The sequence below is a fragment of the Colobus angolensis genome, unplaced genomic scaffold (genome assembly GCF_000951035.1).
Source record: "Colobus angolensis palliatus isolate OR3802 unplaced genomic scaffold, Cang.pa_1.0 Scaffold178, whole genome shotgun sequence".
In the NCBI taxonomy this organism is placed as follows: domain Eukaryota; kingdom Metazoa; phylum Chordata; class Mammalia; order Primates; family Cercopithecidae; genus Colobus; species Colobus angolensis.
In genome coordinates this window covers 397,815-417,579 of record NW_012114910.1, presented here as the reverse complement: position 1 = coordinate 417,579, position 19,765 = coordinate 397,815, and the positions used below count along the sequence as shown (strand labels likewise).

General features: G+C 37.4%; 1 protein-coding gene across 1 annotated transcript in view; it reads right to left on the bottom strand.

Annotated features, from left to right (window-relative positions):
• The window catches only part of CDH8 (cadherin 8, type 2), a 387,613-nt gene that overhangs the window by 150,482 nt on the left and 217,366 nt on the right, over positions 1-19,765 (bottom strand). The window contains exons 6-7 of the mRNA XM_011938783.1: positions 17,206-17,393; positions 13,744-13,997 (exon numbers count right to left, since the gene is read on the bottom strand). Coding sequence (XP_011794173.1) covers positions 13,744-13,997; positions 17,206-17,393 — 442 coding nt within the window. The remainder of the gene's footprint in view (positions 1-13,743; positions 13,998-17,205; positions 17,394-19,765) is intronic.

The window sequence follows — 19,765 nt, the reverse complement described above, 5'->3', positions numbered from 1 at the left end:
TGGTAGATGACACTGCCAAATATGCAGATTTTTTTAAAACAACAACAAACATATTTGAAAGATTCTGGTGTGTGGGCTCTACATGGAGAGAGTCATAATTTTGTGATATTTCTACTTGCTATTTGCACCAACAGGATGAAGCAAATTCACTCAACATGATCAATATATCTTTTACATTATTTAGGGTAAATATAGAAATCTCAGATTCCAAATCTATGTCAATTCATTTCAGGTCTCAGTTCTTCAGTGTGTTTGTGTTGTTTTATAGTTTGTTCCACAAACACGTTCAGAAAATAACATAATAAAACCATAATCACATGTATAATTTTATGTAACACTGGAACAAAAAAAAAAAAAAGAAAATGCTCCAGAGTAAATCCCACATTCAGTTTGACTCATGATCAATTCTTCAATATTTACATAATACTTTTGGAGAAATTTGAACTTTTTTTCCCCTGGAGACAGGAAAATAATAGTGCATTACTGAGAATTCTAAATGTGATGATGTGGTAACAAAAAATGTAAAAACGGAATGCAGTTTTACACACTGTGAAAGGATTACATTGCAAATTTGATTTTTTATTTAATGTCAACAAAGTTTTGGTGACTGCCCCTTAGTGCCAACTATCATAGAACTATCATGTTTGTGTGTGTGCATAATATTAAGAGGAGTATGGTATGATATAAACTCAGGAGTGATATGATCTAAACCACAGCTGAATTGCATACAACTTTATATGGTAGTAGAAATATGCTCTGTGTTATCCAATATGGTAACCACTAACTATATGTGGCTATTTCACCCTAGCTATCTAGCTACTGTAACTGAGAAATCGAAATTTTTATTTTATTTAAATTAATTTTCAGTAACTTCAAATTATTTTTCTGAAATTTCAATGAGCTATATTTGGCTAGTGGCCACAATATTGTGCAGCACAGGTTGAAATTGAGGTAGAAATCATCTTCGCAGCTGTGTGGAGATCAAAGGATAAGAGATGAGGAAATGAGGCTGTTATCACTACTGAAGTTAGAGATGATGGTGTTTGAGCTTAGGAAGTAAAATAAACCAGGCATAGTGATTATTTGAACATGGAAAGCAAAGGAAGTGAAGAGGTCTTGAAGAAACACTCCTACAGCATGTTTGTAACATGTTCAATTAATCTATATTGCTTTTCAAGTTAAAAATAGTTCTGTCTTGTTTTCTTTTACCCATTCCTATGTAATTATTCAAGTATAACAAATGGATCAGAAATATTCACGTAAGTATTAGCAAAAGACGACTAAATATTTCTAGAAATACATGGAATATGGAAGTTCTGGTGGCTATCTGAGATTTATCTCTTGCGTGTGCTTCTCTGTGACGGGAGGTTAGGAGTTGTGAGGATAAACTCTCTCACACCAAAGCCCTCCTGATGACCTTGATCCTCACGGCTTACCCCCAGGACACAGGAAGCCCAATCAATTTCTATGAATGTCCATAGGTTCACATTGACCCAGCAGTGCCAAGGGCAATCTAGAAGTGAAGAGAATCTTTCCCCTCTCTGGAATGATATCTTTCTGGAGTTGTTGATCGTGCCTGTCATACTTCTCTCCATAGGAAATAGAGTCAAGGTTGATAAACACTAATAGATAACAGAATACAAATGATGAAGTATAGAAAAAGCATCTTACAATGTAACAGTCCAGACCATAGGACCAGATCCAGTATTGATATTTAATAATATATTTAATGCATTTATTGAATCTTTCCTAATTCTTGGCCTTTCTGCTAAACCCTGTATATTAATTTTTCATTTAATCCTTCCTATAATCTAGTGGAGTAATCCATTACAGACTTGCTTGTCTCTCAATGTTTATAGTTGTAAAATGGGGACAACATGCATTTCCCCTGTCATAAAGTTAATAAGAGAAACATGTATAATATTTTTACCATAGTATCTGTCACATAATAAACTCTTATTAAATGTTGGAAAGTTATGCAGATGGTGATAGTTGATTATGTGGTTTCCATTTTGGTAAAAATAATTTACAATATAGAAGAAAACATGTTTAAGGAAAGCATGCACACCAAAATTAATTTTTAAAGTACTGTATAACTATGTCAAATTAGGTTTTGTAAAATGTCATAAATGTGTATATAATTTGAAATTTTAATTGGATATTAAGGTTCATTTAGTAAATAATAAGAAGTTTGGTAAATACTGGAAATGAACTGTTGAGCACGATATGGTCTATTAGCTCTTTTTTTTTTTTTTTTTTTTTCCCAAAGACAAGGTCTCCTTCTGTCACCTAAGCTGGAGTACAGTGGCACGATCCCAGCTCACTGCCACCTTCACCTCCTGGGATTAAGTGATCCTCTTGCCTCAGCCTCCTGGGTAGCTGAGATTACAGGTATGCACCACCACGCCCGGGTATTTCTTTGTATGTTTTATAGATAGAGGGTTCCGCCATGTTGCCTAGGCTGGTGGTCTCTCAACCTTAAAACCAGAGATGCATTTATATTCAAATGATGTACTTGTTTATTTATACACTATATACACTATGGTAATAGGATAAACACATCATTCCAGTGTTCTGCCAGATGTAATTCTTTCTGGGGACAAAAATATTTTTTACAAAAAATGCTCATTCCTAAGCGCAATGTCTACCCACGTGGTTTCACCTGGTCTTGTACAATTAAACAAATGCAAAACCCAAGATCATGTATTTGATGTCCAATAAAGATTAGCCAGAAATGTGTCTTCCTTTACCATTAAACAGACAATTCTCTTCACCACAGTCCACACCCTGTTCCCCTTCCACACTTGTTCTGTCCAGTTTCAGACCCTTGGCTTTGAAAGGGCATTTAGGTATTTGCCTGTGCTTTGTGCCATTAAATATATTTTCCATGACTTTGACCCTTTTTAAGGACTTTCATAATTTGTATTCTCCTGTACTATGAAGGTGTGAATCTCAATAGATCATCCCAAACTTGATTTGTCCCTTATTGCCTGTTTCAAAGGCACTTTGGCTAGACCTGTTCCATTCCCCAGGAAGCAGACTTCATACTTACGGGGTAAAGCTAATAAACCTTTGATAAATGAATGAAAATGGAAGTTCTCCATTTCTACTGTGCTGTCTTCTTAAAATATGCAATACTACGTTTTCCTCTGCAACATTAAGTCAAATCTGATTGTCCTTTATCAAAAGCAAAGTTGTATAATACATCATGTCAAACAAGAATGTAGAAATATAAGGAAAAATAAAGGTAGTTAAAATGACTCCCATAAATATTTGAACATCAGATAAGGATGTCAATCTCCCTTTGTCACTATGTAAAATAGAGGATTTATTTTGCTGTATGAGTGTAATAATGTCAGATATCATGACTCAGCCTACACAAGCATCTTTGTTTCTCTCAGAATATAAGCATTATTATTAAGTTTTGTTCCCTACAGAATACAGAGGCTTCACCAATCAGAAAAGAAGCTGATTTTAAACCTTAGATCAGCACTTTCTTTTTTGTTTCTCTCTCAAGATTCTTGTGCAGTTTTTACCACCTTAGATCACTAGTTTTAAAACATTTTATTAATACATGTAATTTGATTATTATTTGTAACTAATAGCCAGGTCTAGTATACAACATTGATAATATTTCAGGCAACTTAACTCTCCACTATGAGGTTTGCACCTCAAAATGTGTAACAAATACGTATTTATCCAAGGGAAGACATTGTAGGTTGAGAAGTGTGCCCTGTGCTATCCAATATGGTAACCACTGTGGATTTGGGAGGTAGACAGCTGGCCGTGTGAATTCAGTAAAATTACTTCATTACTACAGAGTTTCAGTGTGCATGTGCATCATAGGCATGAAGAACTGCTGTGCAGATTGCCCTTCAAGGGAAGAGTGCCAGGGATGTGAGGGGTGTGGTCAAGAGATAGCCTCCAGCTACCCACTACTTAGGGTCCACCTCTGTTTCAGGAAATTCCCTTTCCAGAGGTTATCTGAAGACTAAGCAAACAGAGGTATAAAGGTCCTACCATTTTGGCATGATGTAGGACTCCTCTGATGAGCAACACTAATTCCAAAGGAACCCACCAGTCTGGGCCAAGGTTTGGCTTGGACTGAGTTGCAGTTTGATTTCACTGTCTGTCTATCACGCTCCTGCTCCTTTCCTTTCACAGGTGGTAATCCCTAGCAAACAGCTTTCATTTCAGACTCCACGTACTTTCAAAGCTGTAACACATTTGTTTAATGGGAATAAGAATATGTGTAATTCAGGGAGTTAATGCTACAAAGTGTAAATGAAATAGATGCAAAAAGAACTGCACTAAAATGCTAAATATGCATGAATAAAGATACATAAAATATTTTTTCATATCCTTTGCTGAAAACCTAGTGTCGTACAGAATAATGCATATTTGAGTTTCATGTACACACTACAAATCTATTCAATGTCAGTTTCTTGTTTTTGCCACTTCGTTCATTTAGGCAGAGAAATGCTACTGAAATCAAAGAATACGCGAAGAGATTAAAGTGAAGAGACTAGGGTTTGGCTAAGGCAGTTGACAGTCTCAATTCCAAACCCCTATATTGTAGCCATCAATGAGACCAGAAGAAGAAAAGGAACAGGTGAAAAAAAAAAAAAAAAAAAAACACAGAGGTTTATAATAAAACCATGAAGGAAACAAATTCCTCACTCTTAGCAGGGAAGCATCACAGTATTTATCAGGGTACCCATTGCATCCTGCATCAGGGTTACGAAATTTTCCTCAAAAGCTAAGCTGAGGAAGCCAGCTTTTTCTGGCAGATTCAACATGGGTGCATGCTGTCATGGGTCCATGAGTACTAAGATTCCAAGGGCTCTAAGGCAATGATGGGAATGACAATTCTCATCAAAGGTAACTGGATCCTAATACAAAAAAAGTTATTTGACTGCTGAAATTTTTAAAATTATTTTGAGAAGTTTATTTCAGGGAGCTTTGAGACAGAGTAAAATCCTGGAATGATTTGGGAGCTGACTGTTCAAATTACTGATGGAAACCAAACCTCCATCAGTCTTGTGTAGGGGGTGACAAAGTTTTTTGTAAAGAACGTATTTTAGGTTTTGCAGTTCATGGCATTTCTAGCACCGCAATTCAACTCTGCAGTTGTGGGGCATCAAAGGATGATGGTGGCTGTGGTCCAATAAGACTTTACTAGCCAGGTGCAGTGGTAGCTCATGCCTGTAATCTTAACACTTTGGGAGGCCAAGGCAGGCGGATCACCTGAGGTCAGGAGTTCAAGATCAGCCTGACCAACATGGAGAAACCCCATCTCTACTAAAAATACAAAATCAGCCGGGCATGGTGGCCCATGCCTGTAATCCCAGGTACTTGGGAAGCTGAGGCAGGAGAATCGCTTGAACCCAGCAGATGGAGGTTGCGGTGAGCCAAGATCGAGCCATTGCACTCCAGCCTGGGCAACAAGAGCAAAATTCCATCTCAAAAAAAAAGAAAAAAGACTTTACAAAAAAACAAAAGAAGTAGCAGGCCGTATCTGGCCCACAGACTGACCCCTGGCCTAGTGTAATGGAGTCAAAGTGTTCACTAACATCATGGACTTCTGTCCCTTTAGTGAGCTCTTTAGAAAGAAAAATAGGTGAAGTTCCCACATGTTCTCACTCATAAGTGGGAGTTGAACAATGAGAACACATGGACACAGGGAGGACAACATCACAAACCTGTGCCCGTCAAAGGGTCGGGGGCAAGGGGAGGGAGAGCATTAGGACAAATACCTAATGCATGCGGAGCTTAAAACCTAGATGATGGGTTGATGGGCGTAGCAAACCACCATGGCACATGTATACCTATGTAACAAACCTACATGTTCTGCACATATATCCCAGAACTTAAAGTAAAATTTTAAAAAGAAAAGAAAAAAGGTGAAAATTATCCAGTCATAGGCAACACAGTGTATTGACAGCAAGTGCCATGATATTTTCATTGCTCAGTGCACCGGAACTTAGAGGACAGATCAGGACAGGAGCCTGAGTGCCTCTTTTACATCAGCATGGTTCTCAGCAGACTTTAGATGCTGTGCAGACCAAAACACAAAGTTCCAAAATCGAAGATGCTACTTACATTCTCCCCTTGGAGGGTGCAACTCACTGGTGAAGTCCTATAGCAAAGACCCTGGAATTCAAAGTGGCCTGGTCTCCCTCTCTTCAGTCCCAGTAGTGATTATTAGAGCTCCATTAGGGAGTCGCTGCCCTTGGAGAAAGACTGTGTATCTATTTTTCAAATTTAAACGGTATAAATGCACTTTTATATCACAAAAAAATGTTTCGGTAAACATTGGTTTGCAGCCTCTGTATGGAAAATTTATAGGAAGATACAATTGTGAGCCAACTGCAAGTGAAGATGCTATTTAGAGCCACACATAATGAAATAAACCCCTTAGTTATGAATCAGTTATTATACTTCACTGAACTCCAACTGTTTCTTTCTCACTGCTTAATTTCATTCTAGCTTTTGTTATTATGCCTAAAGAAACCATTTTAACATTTTCTCGCATGCACATGAGTATCAAAAATTCCATCTACAAGTTTTCAGCTTTTTGCCTCTAATTGCTCCACTGGTTGCTCTAACTGCTTTAATAAATAATATTATCTGAGTTCTGCTAGTTTCAGAATTCTAAGGTCCCTGCATCACATATTATTTATTATTCCTCTAAGGAAAAGAAGGAGCCTTTTTTTACCCAAATAATTTCTTTATAGTCAGAGAGGAGAGAGAGAGAGAGAGAGAGAGAGAGAGACAGAAAATGAAGGGAGAACAAAAATGTGAGAAAACAATAAATAAAATCTACCCTTCAAATTACTACAAGATTCTCTACAGGGTGAGATATTTTCACTTTAACATTATTGGCATCCTTGGATATCTATGAACTTCTATTCAAAATTCATTAGGAAATGTTTTCCTCCATGTGACCTTAAAGCTCTACAATTCTATTTTGTTTACCATTTTCAGATAGCATGTATACAAGACTAGTTAGATAAGACCGGGCGCGGTGGTTCATGCCTGTAATTCCAGAATTTTGGGAGGCCAAGGCGGGCGAATCACGAGGTTAGGAGTTTGAGACCAGCCTGGCCAACATGGTGAAACCCTGTCTCTACTAAAAATACAAAAAATTAGCCAGGTATGGTGGTGCATGCCTGTAGTCCCAGCTACTCAGGGGGCTGAGGCAGAAGAATTGCTTGAACCTGGGAGGCGGAGGTTGTAGTGAGTCGAGATTGTGCCACTGCACTCCAGCCTGGGTGACAGAGCCAGACTCTGTCTCAAAAAAAAAAAAAAAAAAAAAGACTAGTTAGATAACTGTGAAGGGCTTTGGTTTTCTGGGGATATTCAGCCAACAAAGACAGATATTGTGTCTTTCTAGAAATTTCTTTACAAAATGTAATAATTGGACAAAACATCAGTTAAAATATAGATAAATGACTAAATGAATTAATGTAAATAAGTGAACGAACGAGTTTCTGAATATGTGACTTAATGAATTAATTACCGTTAGTTGAATTAGCAGGTATAATGAGTTTTTTGAAACAGTGTGCTGTTTTCAAATTGGGGACAATCAAATTTTTATCTGGCCATGACAGTGCAAGAATTAAATGAAACGAGTTTTAATTATTTAAAAATACTAGATTATTATACACCATTGATAGGAATGCAAAATGGTGGAGCTGTTATGGAAAACAGTATGGAGGTTCCTCAAAAACTTAAAAACAGAATCACTATATGATTAAGAAATCTCACTTCTGAGTACTTATCCCAAAGAATTGAAATCAAGATATTAAAAAGATATTACCACTCCTATGTTCATTGCATTTACAATAGTCAAAATGGGAAAACCTAAACATTCATTGATGAATGGATAAAGAAAATGTGGTATAGAGAGATTTTGAAACACTATTCAGCCTTTAAAAAGAAGGAGATCCTGCAATATACAACAACATGAATGAATGTTAAGGACATTCTACTAAGAGAAACAAGCCAGTCACGAAAAGACAAATACTACATGATTCCATTTTTATGAGGTATCTAAAATAGTCAAATCCAAAGAATCAGAGAGAGGGATTGTGGTTGCCAGAGACTGGGGAAAAAGAAAATGGGGAATTGCTAAACAACAGTCATAAAGTTTTAGTTATGCAAAACAAATAAGTTCTAAAGATGTGCTGTACAATGTTGCACCTATTGTTAATAATACTATATTGTGCACTTAAAAATCTTATAGGATAGTGGATCTCTTAAGTGCTCTTAACACACACAAACACACACCACACACATACCACACACACACACACACGCTCTTTACCTAAAATGAGAGTTATTGCCAAGATTGAGGAGAGAATCAATCAATACGCTGTCTACTATCTAAATTAATTCCAAGTTTTCTACAGTATGAAATATTTTCACTTTAGCATCCTTGGATATCATGAATATAAAGAGTGTTTTCAGGAGAATTGATGATGAACAGCCACCCTGGTAACTCAGGTGAATTATAGAAATGCCAGAATACCAGTAGGAAAAAAAAAAATGCAATGCTCCTGTGTTGAGTGGGTGTTTATATTCAAGAGAGGAATTAGGACAATACAGCACTGTGGCCACAATGATTATATGCTGACCTCCTACTCTGCCTGTGAATGGCCATCATTTGCACTTTTAACTTAAGCAGCTCATGCAGCCTCATTCAAGGTGAATGCTTGGGAAACAATAGAAAGTTATTTCCTTAGAAACAACCACATCTCACAGCCACAGTACACCCAATACACACTCGAAATAAGTTTATGAGATGAGAAAATAAAATGGGCCATAGCAGATTTACGTGAAAGAACTGACTTGTTTTTAATACCTGTTCTGGGCTAGGAACGCTTACCTTAAATATAAATAATTTGCTGCATATAACAACTTTTCAGACTGTCTGTCGCAAAGTATGAGCTCAGTAAACACTGACTGTCATCATCGTATTCCACTTTCAAGAATCCGTAATCTAGAAGAGCTTGCATAGGTATAGCGGCCAATGATAAGCAGAAACTTGGATTTAACCTCTCGTCCTGCTTCTACGTGATATATCACCAAGTACAGGAAGCTTATCCTTTTTTAAGTTTCCTTCTTTATAAAACTGAAATCATACTGAGTATTTCTTGGTGTCATTTGTAAGAATTAAGTGAGATAATATGTAATAGGAGCTTAGGATGGTATCGGATTCATCAAATAAAAATAACATTGTTTTCCCCCTTACCTTGCCCATCACAATCTGGTTCACAGCCAAAGGTAATAAACCCATATCAGGTGGCTAGGCAGATGAGCAAAGATCACAGCATTTATACTCTGGTTAATTCCACAGATTTGTTTTATTTTTCTTCTTTCCTGATATTCAGTGAGGTCATTCAGAGAATGAGTAGTCAATTATTTCCATTATAATTGGTCCTATACAGTCATCCTAAAGCTAAAGCTCATAGGCACAATTGGAGTTACAGAGATCACAAGGGAAAGAAAGGACTGTGGATTGTCAAGGCATCATCATGAGACCCAGGTGCACATCTCAGTTCCACTTCTAACTATTTGTGTGATACTGGGCAAGTTAGTTCTTTAATCCTCAGGTTTCACATCTCTTAAATGGGTGTAACTGAGACAGTCAAATGCCTAAACAGATAAAAGGTACCCGGAGAATCTCTGACCTGCCCCACAAGTGTTTACAACAGATGCTTTTGTGCAGATGAGGGCACTGCCCAGGGCTGTGTCTGAGCATGCCTATATGTGCACTGGGGGAAGAGGGCGGAGCCACGGGCAGGGGGAGGAGCCTGGCCTCTTCACTTCCCGTATTGTGACCCTGGAGATTCAATCTGTGAAGTAGGGAGCCTGTTAGTATGACTCTGTCTTGCTTTGCTTTTTTTTTTTTTCCTCTCTCTGTTTGCCCAAAAAAATCCTCTCCTACTCACCCTTCAATGTGTCCATGTGCCTAAGTTTTCCTAGTTATGTGACAAGAACTCAGCTTTAGCTGAACTAAGGAGCAAACTCCTGCAACATGATGACTCCACATAGAGATGTTAGAGAATGAAACCAGTATATGTAGCACAGTTCCTGACATATACTAAGCACTCACTAGTAACAACACCCATAGCAGTAGTGGGAAAAAATTAGACTAAATGATATTAATTAGACTATTTAGCATATAACTGTCAAATAAAAAAAGCATTCTGCACACAGTCAGCCACCTAGGTGAATCTCTACTAAAATAAGTTTTAGGTTTTTAATTTGCTTTTAAGATGTGAAATTGATGGTGGCTTGCCTTTTATTAACTAGTAACACTATTAGCTACCACATATTTTATTTAATATTGTCACTTAATCATCTCATTAACACTGCGAGAAAGTTGATATTATCCCATACGGAGGAGAAAACTGAATTTCAGAGAATTCCAGGGACTAGTTCACTGACTGGGAAGCAATAGTGATATGATTTCAACCTTAGTCTCCCTAAGTTCAAAATATGTCATCTTTTCAATAATTTACACACCTTTATTTTACATTACTGAAAGACACAGTATTGCAGAAAGTAGCAAGGGACTAATTAATGTTCCTGCAAATGAGAGGGTAAGATGACGGATTTCTCTCTATGTCACTGTTCATTTTCCCCTCGAAAGGAATATACAGACATATACATACAGATAGAGATACAGTATTAGGTGTAAGAATTCAAAAATACATGTTATTTCTAGCTTGACAACATGCTCTAAAAAGAAATTGAACTGCATGAGAAGCTGACCAGCCAACAAATAACTGCATTTTTTAGCGTGGCAGATGCTGGGATAAATGCCTACTTCTTGCTGGATAGCAAATTAAGCATTATCCTAAAAGATGGATACATTCTTGTCAGTGTATAAAATAGAACAGTCCTAAAGAGAAAATAATGCATAGCTATGTGTTACCCAGTAATAATTCCCTGAATATCCATGTCCTCTGGTTCTGTCTAAAAAGGTTAAATGGCTCCAAATCTGTCCGCTAGACTCATAGGGAACTACTCATTGCTCTGGCTAGTCGGGAAATTTAATTTTCTTCTGAAATTAACCAATTGTGCATAGAGAGAGGGAAGCTGCTCTCCAGATCCAACTGGGGTGCAGATGGGGGCAGAGGACTGTAGAAATGCAGAACAGATGTTGAAAAATATGGTTTGTGATTCTTGAGTTCTCATCCCATGGAGCCAAGCCAGGTTTAATCAAAACTGTGTGGGCTCCCCCTTCTGAATGACACATCAAAGGCTGCTGCAAATGCTTTGAAACAGCATTCGTCCCTTCTTTGGGTAGAACCATAGATGCTGAGGAACTAGCACTTGCCTGACATCTATCAGAAGCACAGATAGGCCTGTGTCATCAAATAGTGCTTTATCTGTCCATCTCTTCCTGGTCAAAACACTCTCAAATCCCCTTTAGCTTGTCTGAAAATGAAATGCTTCTAAGCTGGACAGTCATTTCTAAACAGCCTCAAGCTTCCTCTACACAAACTTTCCTGCCAGTAACAGTAATAAAAGTAGCAATAGCAATAATAATAACTAGCAGCTACAATGAGAATCTTCGCTTGATTCCCTGTGAACTGGAATTTGTATCAGTAAATCTCCATTTTTACATCAGTAAAATGAATAGATTATAAAATGTACAGCCATATGTGGACAACTACGCACCTGGATTTATAGCTAGCTCTGCCAATAAGATGCTACTTTTATTATGGCATGAAAAGTTCCTCAAGTCTCATCTCTAGATGATTGAGATCGTGTCTCTGCACAGCCAGTCCACTCCCACTGGTACCATGTATTCCGTGTTGGGAGCTTATATTATTGTGCTGATATTTGAACCCTTATTTTCCCTAAAGATCCTTGGCTTGGCAGACTCTGTAGTCCTTACATGCTCCTGGTTGACAAGAGTAGAAACCTTGTCAAATCAAGCACTAAAACTGGTTCTCTGATCAGTCTCTCAGCGGAACCGATCTCATTCACTTCCTTCACATTCTGTCTTCTGCTTGGAGATGTAAAGGATGTGGCAACTACTCCTTTTTGAGTTCCTTTCAGAGGTAACTGAGAAACATAAAAACAGGGCAGATTCATCCACTCCACAAATATCGTTGCCCCCATTCATGTCAGCATTCCAGCATAAAGCCATTGCATAATTTCACGATATTTTCGGGAAATTCATGCCAAAGTAAATATTTTTGGATATTCCTCCCATTGCATTCAACATTGGCCCATTAATAGATATAATTTTCTTAGCCAAATGTGGGCCGTTGTGTATGTCTGTAGTTTGTGAAATTTCTTTAGAACCGAGAATGGCCAATGGACCATTTCTCAAATCCCCAGGTAAAGTTTCATCTTCTTAGACGTTAGACTCTTCTGCAGGAAACCTTCTGTGTATCCTTATTGGCTGCAGTCTTATTTGTTATTCTGAATTTAGAAATGATTTGTACTTAAAAACAAAAAGTGCTGTTCTGGGTCTGTAAATAATTTTTGTACAAACTCAACTTATTATTGGGGTGCTGACCGTTCTGCAAGGTTTTAATCTCAGCCTCAGAGTCTCAGCATCCTTGTGAGTAACAGGAATTTAATACATTTTTTTAAAAATCAAATAAATAAACCTACAGATAACTCACTTTGCCAGGGTTTCCCCAAATGAAGTAATTGGAAGAATATCTGCCCTAGTTATCTGTGACTTGTAAATTGAAAGGGTTTGGTATGAGCTGACATCTAACTCAGAAATTAACTGGACAATTCTTTAAAATTGTATTCTTCCATCTACTTCTCACTCTCTATCTCCTTGATTTTGCAACGAATATTCATAAGACAATATTTGAAATTCACATTCAAACACATCATTAGCAAACCCTTCACCCTTGGAGACCAGCATAGAAGTTATAGATTTTCAGTGTGCTTTTGGGAGAAAGCTATTTAGCTGGAGAACCTGTACTGTCATTTGGGTGACTGGAAAAAGAGAAAAAGATGTGTACGGTACAACAGAAAAAAAAAATCAAGCTGAGCTTCATTTCTAAAGAAAAGGCAGAAAAGCTTTAATAAAGAATTATTTTGCATCCTGGGGAAAAATTTTGAGCAGAAAAACTATAAACAAAAGGTATTTTTGAAATGCAGAGAAAGATTTTTATCTAGGAGACACCAAACCAGATATGCTGACCTATCAGAAATGTCCAAGAAGTGATAAAAAGATAATTTCAAAGGCAAACACCAAATGCAGAAATAAGATAGGAGCCTCTTAATGCATTGACACAGTGGTCTCACGCCTCTAAATTCTAATATATAATTCACCATAACTGTCCAAAGAGACAGAGGACACACTAGCAATGCTTCCCCAAAGCTAAACAAACAAACAAACAAAAACACTAACAAACAAAAACATAAAAATAACAAGATCCACCCAAATGTATTGCAAACATTTGCAACTCTGCATTTTCACAGAGCTCTCTGAGAGCTGGAATAGCTGAATTCATCTTGATGTTCCTGGCTCTGGGCTCTGTGTAGCACTTAGTAGGTACACATGCACATGTACACACACCATACACACACACACACACACACACACACACACACACAGAGTATGGGCTAACCAACATTATTTGGTGATGTGAGCATAGTCCCAAGGGTGGCGACACAGAAAGTACATGCAAAGGCATTTTGCACTGATCTGCTTGTCATTTGCAGTATCCAGTATTCCTTTTAAAAGACAAATACCTTATAGGACTGGAAGTGATATCAGGGTCACGAGCAGTCACTTGCCCAATCACAGAGTTCAGAGCAGCATTTTCATGAACTTCAAGCAGGTAAGTCGGTGAAGAGAAGACCGGAGGCTCATCAGCATCTTCAACGACGATTTTGACTGTCGCCGTGTCTTTAAAGGGTCCCCTGCTACTGAAACGTGGGTCAATATGGACATTGGCTGCCTCTACCTTTAGCGTATAGGATTTTTTGGTCTCAAAGTCCAGAGGCTGTTAAGAAATGACAAAGATAAATGCTTCTCACTAATGACCACAGCAGCAAGAACAAATGAGTATAATACTGATGGATGAAAGTTATGTGCATTTAAACCCATTTGTGAGCCTTAATGGGATCACTCTCCAGTCCCCCAGATTCAACCTGTAAATTTTATGGGCATTTATTGGTATCTGTTTATTATACAAGCTCAGTGAATCTAATGTCCTATTGTTTTGTTTTGTTTTGCTCGTTTCACTTGGAATTCACAAAATATTCACAGTCATGAATTGTGCCATCAAAATTTCACTTCAGAGTCATAATAAAATTTTACTAGTGACAGCATGACCTGCATACTAATCAGCCACTTAATCGGGCTTCTGCTGGTGGCAGATAAGGCGACATCGAACACAATCTCTATCTGGGAAGAATATTTTATCATCTCTGCAACAGACTGTGAAATGTAAAGAACTAGAAATAATCATTGCTTAGTCCAAGGAGACATTATAAAGCATAATTTAGCACTAATCCCCACAAAGAGTATTTTCTGATTTCACTTTAAAGCATTGCTACTCTACTGATCATGTGGTTAAAATGAGGTTTATTATTTTTTAGGACATTCTTAGAGGCTCTCTATTATGAATTTATGCTATGAGGCAGGTGGGCATGTAAAGAAATATGTGCACCGATACATATGTATGTACTTGTGTTTATATTTAGAAGAAGAAATTATGCGAGCAGTATAAATAGATAACTGAATCTAATTGTGCCCCCACCAACCACTTAAAAGCAATTTGAAATTACCTCATTGCACCATTACTGACAATGTGTCTGACATATTAATACTTCATTCCCTAAAACTCTGGGAGACTTTGGTCGACGACCTAGGTAAGTAAAGCTAGGTAAAAAGAAGCCACCTTCAATAAGCCAGAAGCCCACATGCATTAGCACCTTTATAGTCCAATTTTTGGTGAATCACAATACTTCAGATTTCAAGAATGCAAGTCTGTCGAGGTTCAAAGAGACAGGATACATCTGCATTACAAATTTCTTAAAAGAAATATAACTTTAAATAGGCAATGAAGATTTTTTAAAATAAGCTAGAAGACAAACTGGCACCAGTGAACTCTTTCAGAATTCCAGTACAAGCTTAATTATATATTCTTATTTCAAACTCTTGCGTTGGTTTTTACATTTGAATTCTGATATAATGGGACTTGGCTCCTTTTTTTCCCCCCATATTTTCTAGTAAACCAGGCAAGCACTCACTTTCCTATCTATTCTAAAATTACTAGGCACATGCATCCATGAATAGATCATGCATCATCAGCATATTCACAATTTGCCAATCACCTTTACTGTAACAATTTTGCAATTTCAAATTCTTCGCAAACATTGTTAAGTATAACAAATTATGTTCTGCTTAATTCTAGTTCAACATAACGACAATGAACCCAGACACATTCTGGTGTCCCAAGAATTTTATTGGACAAAAAACAGGGCCTATAAATTGTAGAAATACAACTCCTTTGGACTGTTCTCTAGGGTAAAATACATGTTTTACTTGGTGTCAAGGTGTATAGTATATGCTTCCAAGTTAGGACTAACAGCAAATAAAAATAAAGCAAATGGCTAATTGTTTCAGTTTATAACTGCACTTGATGGCAAAAAAACGGGAATAATAACAATAAAAATGACATTAGGAATCATTAGTCAAGGAAAATGTGACTCTAGGTTATTCAATAATTGACTCAAATATTATGCTATACTTTATTTCAAACATGGCTTTTTAAATGTTCTGTAGTTCTTAATGCTAAACTCAAACCAGGATTTTGGTAGAAAGATAGTGTTGCTCAGCAGAGAGTTAAAATAAATGTAGACATCTTTTTCAAAATTGACTTTAAAAAATTTTTTTAATAAAAAAGAATATCCAGAAAACTTTAAGTTTTCATTGTTAAGACCTCTTCAGTGGGGGCGAGTTTTAGAGCAAGACCATTGGAAATAGGTCTCTGTGTGGCACGATGGAGATTCAGATAGTAACCTTACACTCATATCTACATGATGCTGATGAAGAAAGTGAAAAAAATTATTGACTCCCAATAGTGTGGTCTACCATCTATCTTATTTGAGAACAAGCAAATCCGTTTAAAAACTAGTTTGATCTACTTCATGACAAAGGTTTGAAGAACAATATTGAAGAAAATAATCAAGATGAGGATCAAAGAGTATTTTCCTTGCAAGTGCTTTGTGACTATAAAGTAAGGAACTATGTTCTACACATTTCTTATGAGTGTAGATTTTATGATGAGAAATATAAATGGAAAATGTCATACAGAATTTTTTTACATCTACCGTAAAAGCAACAGATTGCTAACAAAAGCAGTCTCAAATTTTCCTACATTATTTATGCTTGTTATTGAGATGTTTCTTTCTTCAATGGCAGCTCCCTATCCAGAAGCAAGGGAAAGATGAGCTTCATTTCCCATGATGCTCAAACCTCTGAGCCATAATTTGGAGTATGCAATGGTAGCAGGTTTCGCCCTGTCCTTCAGGCACGAGAGAAAGCCAGGATAACTGAACCAGGATAACTGAACCTGAATGTTCTGCCTGTTTTTTGTTGTTTTTTTTTTTCTTTTCTTTACTTTCCATGAAAGCATAGCCTTCGATAAGGACTTGGGAAGCTTCAATGTATTTGGGAAAGATATTTCAGGAAGCAAGAGTTCAAACATGAGGAGAGTTATAAACAGAAAGACTAAAAGCCACTGAACTCGTCACCTCTGTGGGCAACTGAGGCCTGTTCTCACTGAGAATCCTTTTACAACCTTAAACAATATGACTCAGAATAGTTTCTTTGAACAATAGTAACTGTCCACCAATTTTTCTCCCCCTTTGGTTGAGGGCTGCCTTCACAGGGTATTCACTTCCCCACATAGTTGAAGTGCCCCGTCTAAGGACTCAGTAAATTCCTGTGGTTATGAGTAATAGGTAAGTTGGAGGAGCAGCACTATTATGGTAGCCATTTACCAGACCTTTAGCAGAAACGTGAAGGGGGCCTGAGAGATAAGAGGTGCCAAAAGGACTGTACTAGTTATCTTGTCTTACTGCTCAATGCTAAATGTCTACCAGCTCTACAATTTTGTCAGGAAGTCCATACAAGTACCTCAACTTTAAAACTCAAGTTTCAAAGAGGTATTTTGAAGATGAACAAAAGTTTCCTTAGCTTACTTTTCTTAGCCTTATAATGCCATCCTGGGCCTGGGCATCAGAAGTGATTTCAAAAAGTGCTGTTCCATCTCCATCAATGATGTCATATGATGACTGTGCATTTTCACCAATATCCTGATCATTGGCCTTCACCCTGCCTATTGCAGTGCCAAGAACCACGTCTTCCGGTACTGAGAAGTGATACAGGCCTTTGAAAAGAGGAGAAAAATGAGCGTCACACAAATTCCAATCATTCATTCATTCATATGACAAATATCTTTTGGGCACCTCCTTTGTTCTGGTCATTCCTTTATTTATGCTACCAATAAAGTGATAGAAGAGACAGAAATATCCATTTCCATTGTGGAATGTTCAGTCTTTTAACTGAATCAGAGACAAACAGTTCCCGGAAGAAGGCATGATCCCTTTTCAAGACTCTTCTGAGATATGAAACGTACTCAACCATATGTTTACCAAGTGTATATTTGGAGCAGCTAAATCAAGACTATTAGGGAATCTATGTGTGTATTTTTTTCCTTTTTGCTGTATAATCACATTTACTGCCCATGGGGATATTCTTTGTTGCCAACATAAAATATTAAGCTAATTTCAGCACAGAAAGATGCAATGTGTAACACACTGGAAGTCACTTTTGAACTTACCTTTATATTTACAGACTTTTAGACCATTTTTGATAAAATTCAATTACTGAACTTCTGCTGTGCCCTGCAGCAAGCTGTTCAGACACATGAAACACTCCTCTTGTTGCTGAAGTTCTCATTGCTCTAAAGACAAAAATCCTGCCTTCAACACTTCCTAGGCGAAATACAGTCAAGTGTATCTTCACTCTCATATTGGGGCAATAAAGTGTGTCTAATTAGTGGCATTAGTCCATTTTTAACTCAGGTCACTTTTGTTGTTATACTGCTGTCACTCACTTTCACTGGTGTAGAGGAAGCTGTTGGTGTCCCAACCATAACGTTATCCCTGGCCATTACTACTGTAGTGTACACCTGTCTTACATCTAACTGCCACTCCTGCATTTCTTTGCCTGAGGGTTATTTCTGGCCTTCAGAACCCATTTTGCCCTCTGAATGTCAGGCCAGAAATGCCAGAAAATTAATGCTTCCTGCAGAAGCAGCCCTTAAAGACTCACAAGAGTTAGTATATAAAATTCTAGGTCTCTCCATTCTGTGGTAGGATAACTTTGAGTTTTTTCTTTTCTTTTCTTTCTTTACAATGGTCCAGAGTTTCTCCAATGGGATAAAGTTCCAGTAACCCACAGTAGTAGCTGGCTCAATAATGCACCTTTTTGTGTGTGTGTGGCTATTTTTTTCTCTCTCTCTCTGTCTCCTTTCTCCACTGGCATTTCTTGGTCCTATCTCCAAGTTAAACTCACAATCAAATTCTTGTCTCAGTGTCTGCTTCTGCGGAATCCAAACTCAAAAAACCAAAAAGTTTTAGGCCCCTTGCAACCACAACAAGGGAAAATTAAACATTCAATGACCTAAAAACCCGAAAGGAAAAATCAAATCTGGAGAACATTACCTAATTCTCGTTCGAGCTCAAATCTACTGAGTCCCTCGGATAAACTAAGGCTCATTATACTCAACATAACAGTAAGGTTTCTTCTAGCCCTAACACCCCTTTACTTAACAATGGGATAAAAACATCTTTCTTAGAATCACGAAGTTATAGGACTGGGGATTGAAACATTTTCCAAGTAGTTTTGCCATAAGGTAGGCACTGAAAATCCTCACTTCAAGCAAAGTCTCCCAGTTTTCTTATAATTGGTGTAATGATTCCATTTTTCACAAACTTTATATTCCAGGTAAGGTTTGAGATGATCCCTTTTGGTATGCTTATTAAATAAATAAGAGAGCCAGGGGCCATGCCGTGCTGCTAGTTCTACATGGGGAGTCTTGGGAAGCCAAACAAATGGAACATTCCTTTATCCATTCCTATTCTGTGCCTGCTCCTCATCTCTATCAGTGTGATCATACTTCATAGTTATTATCTCTAAGAAAAGGCACACGTTTGAAATTGATCTGCCACTATTGGACTGAATAATCATTTTCTTATAAAGAAATATGGCATCTTGCTGTATTCACTGTAATGCAATTGCAAAGGCAAAAAAAGTGAGGGAAAGATGAGAAGAAATGGTGTTCTCCATTTCAATAATTTTGTTTAAATGGGTTGCATTGTTATCTGATTTACGAATTGCCAGATGTAAAAATTCTAAAATTCTTAATGAAAATGCATCTCCTCTACTCTTTCTAGCTTGGAATTTCTTCAGATAAATCATCAAAGATACCTCAAATGTGTCATTTTCAAGCTCACACAGATTTCTCTCTCTCTCACTCTCTCCTTCTCTCTCCCCACACCCACCTTCCCTCCTTCATCTCTTTAAAAACCAGATTTCCTATGGTATTTTCTATACCAACAAATAGAACCAGCATGCATCTAATCTCTTATGTTAGAAATATGATCATCCATCTTCCTCAACTGAAAATGCAATCTATCCTTAGACTTTTGTCCTCTCTAACTCAACTGTGCATCACACCCACACACTTTTCTCTGC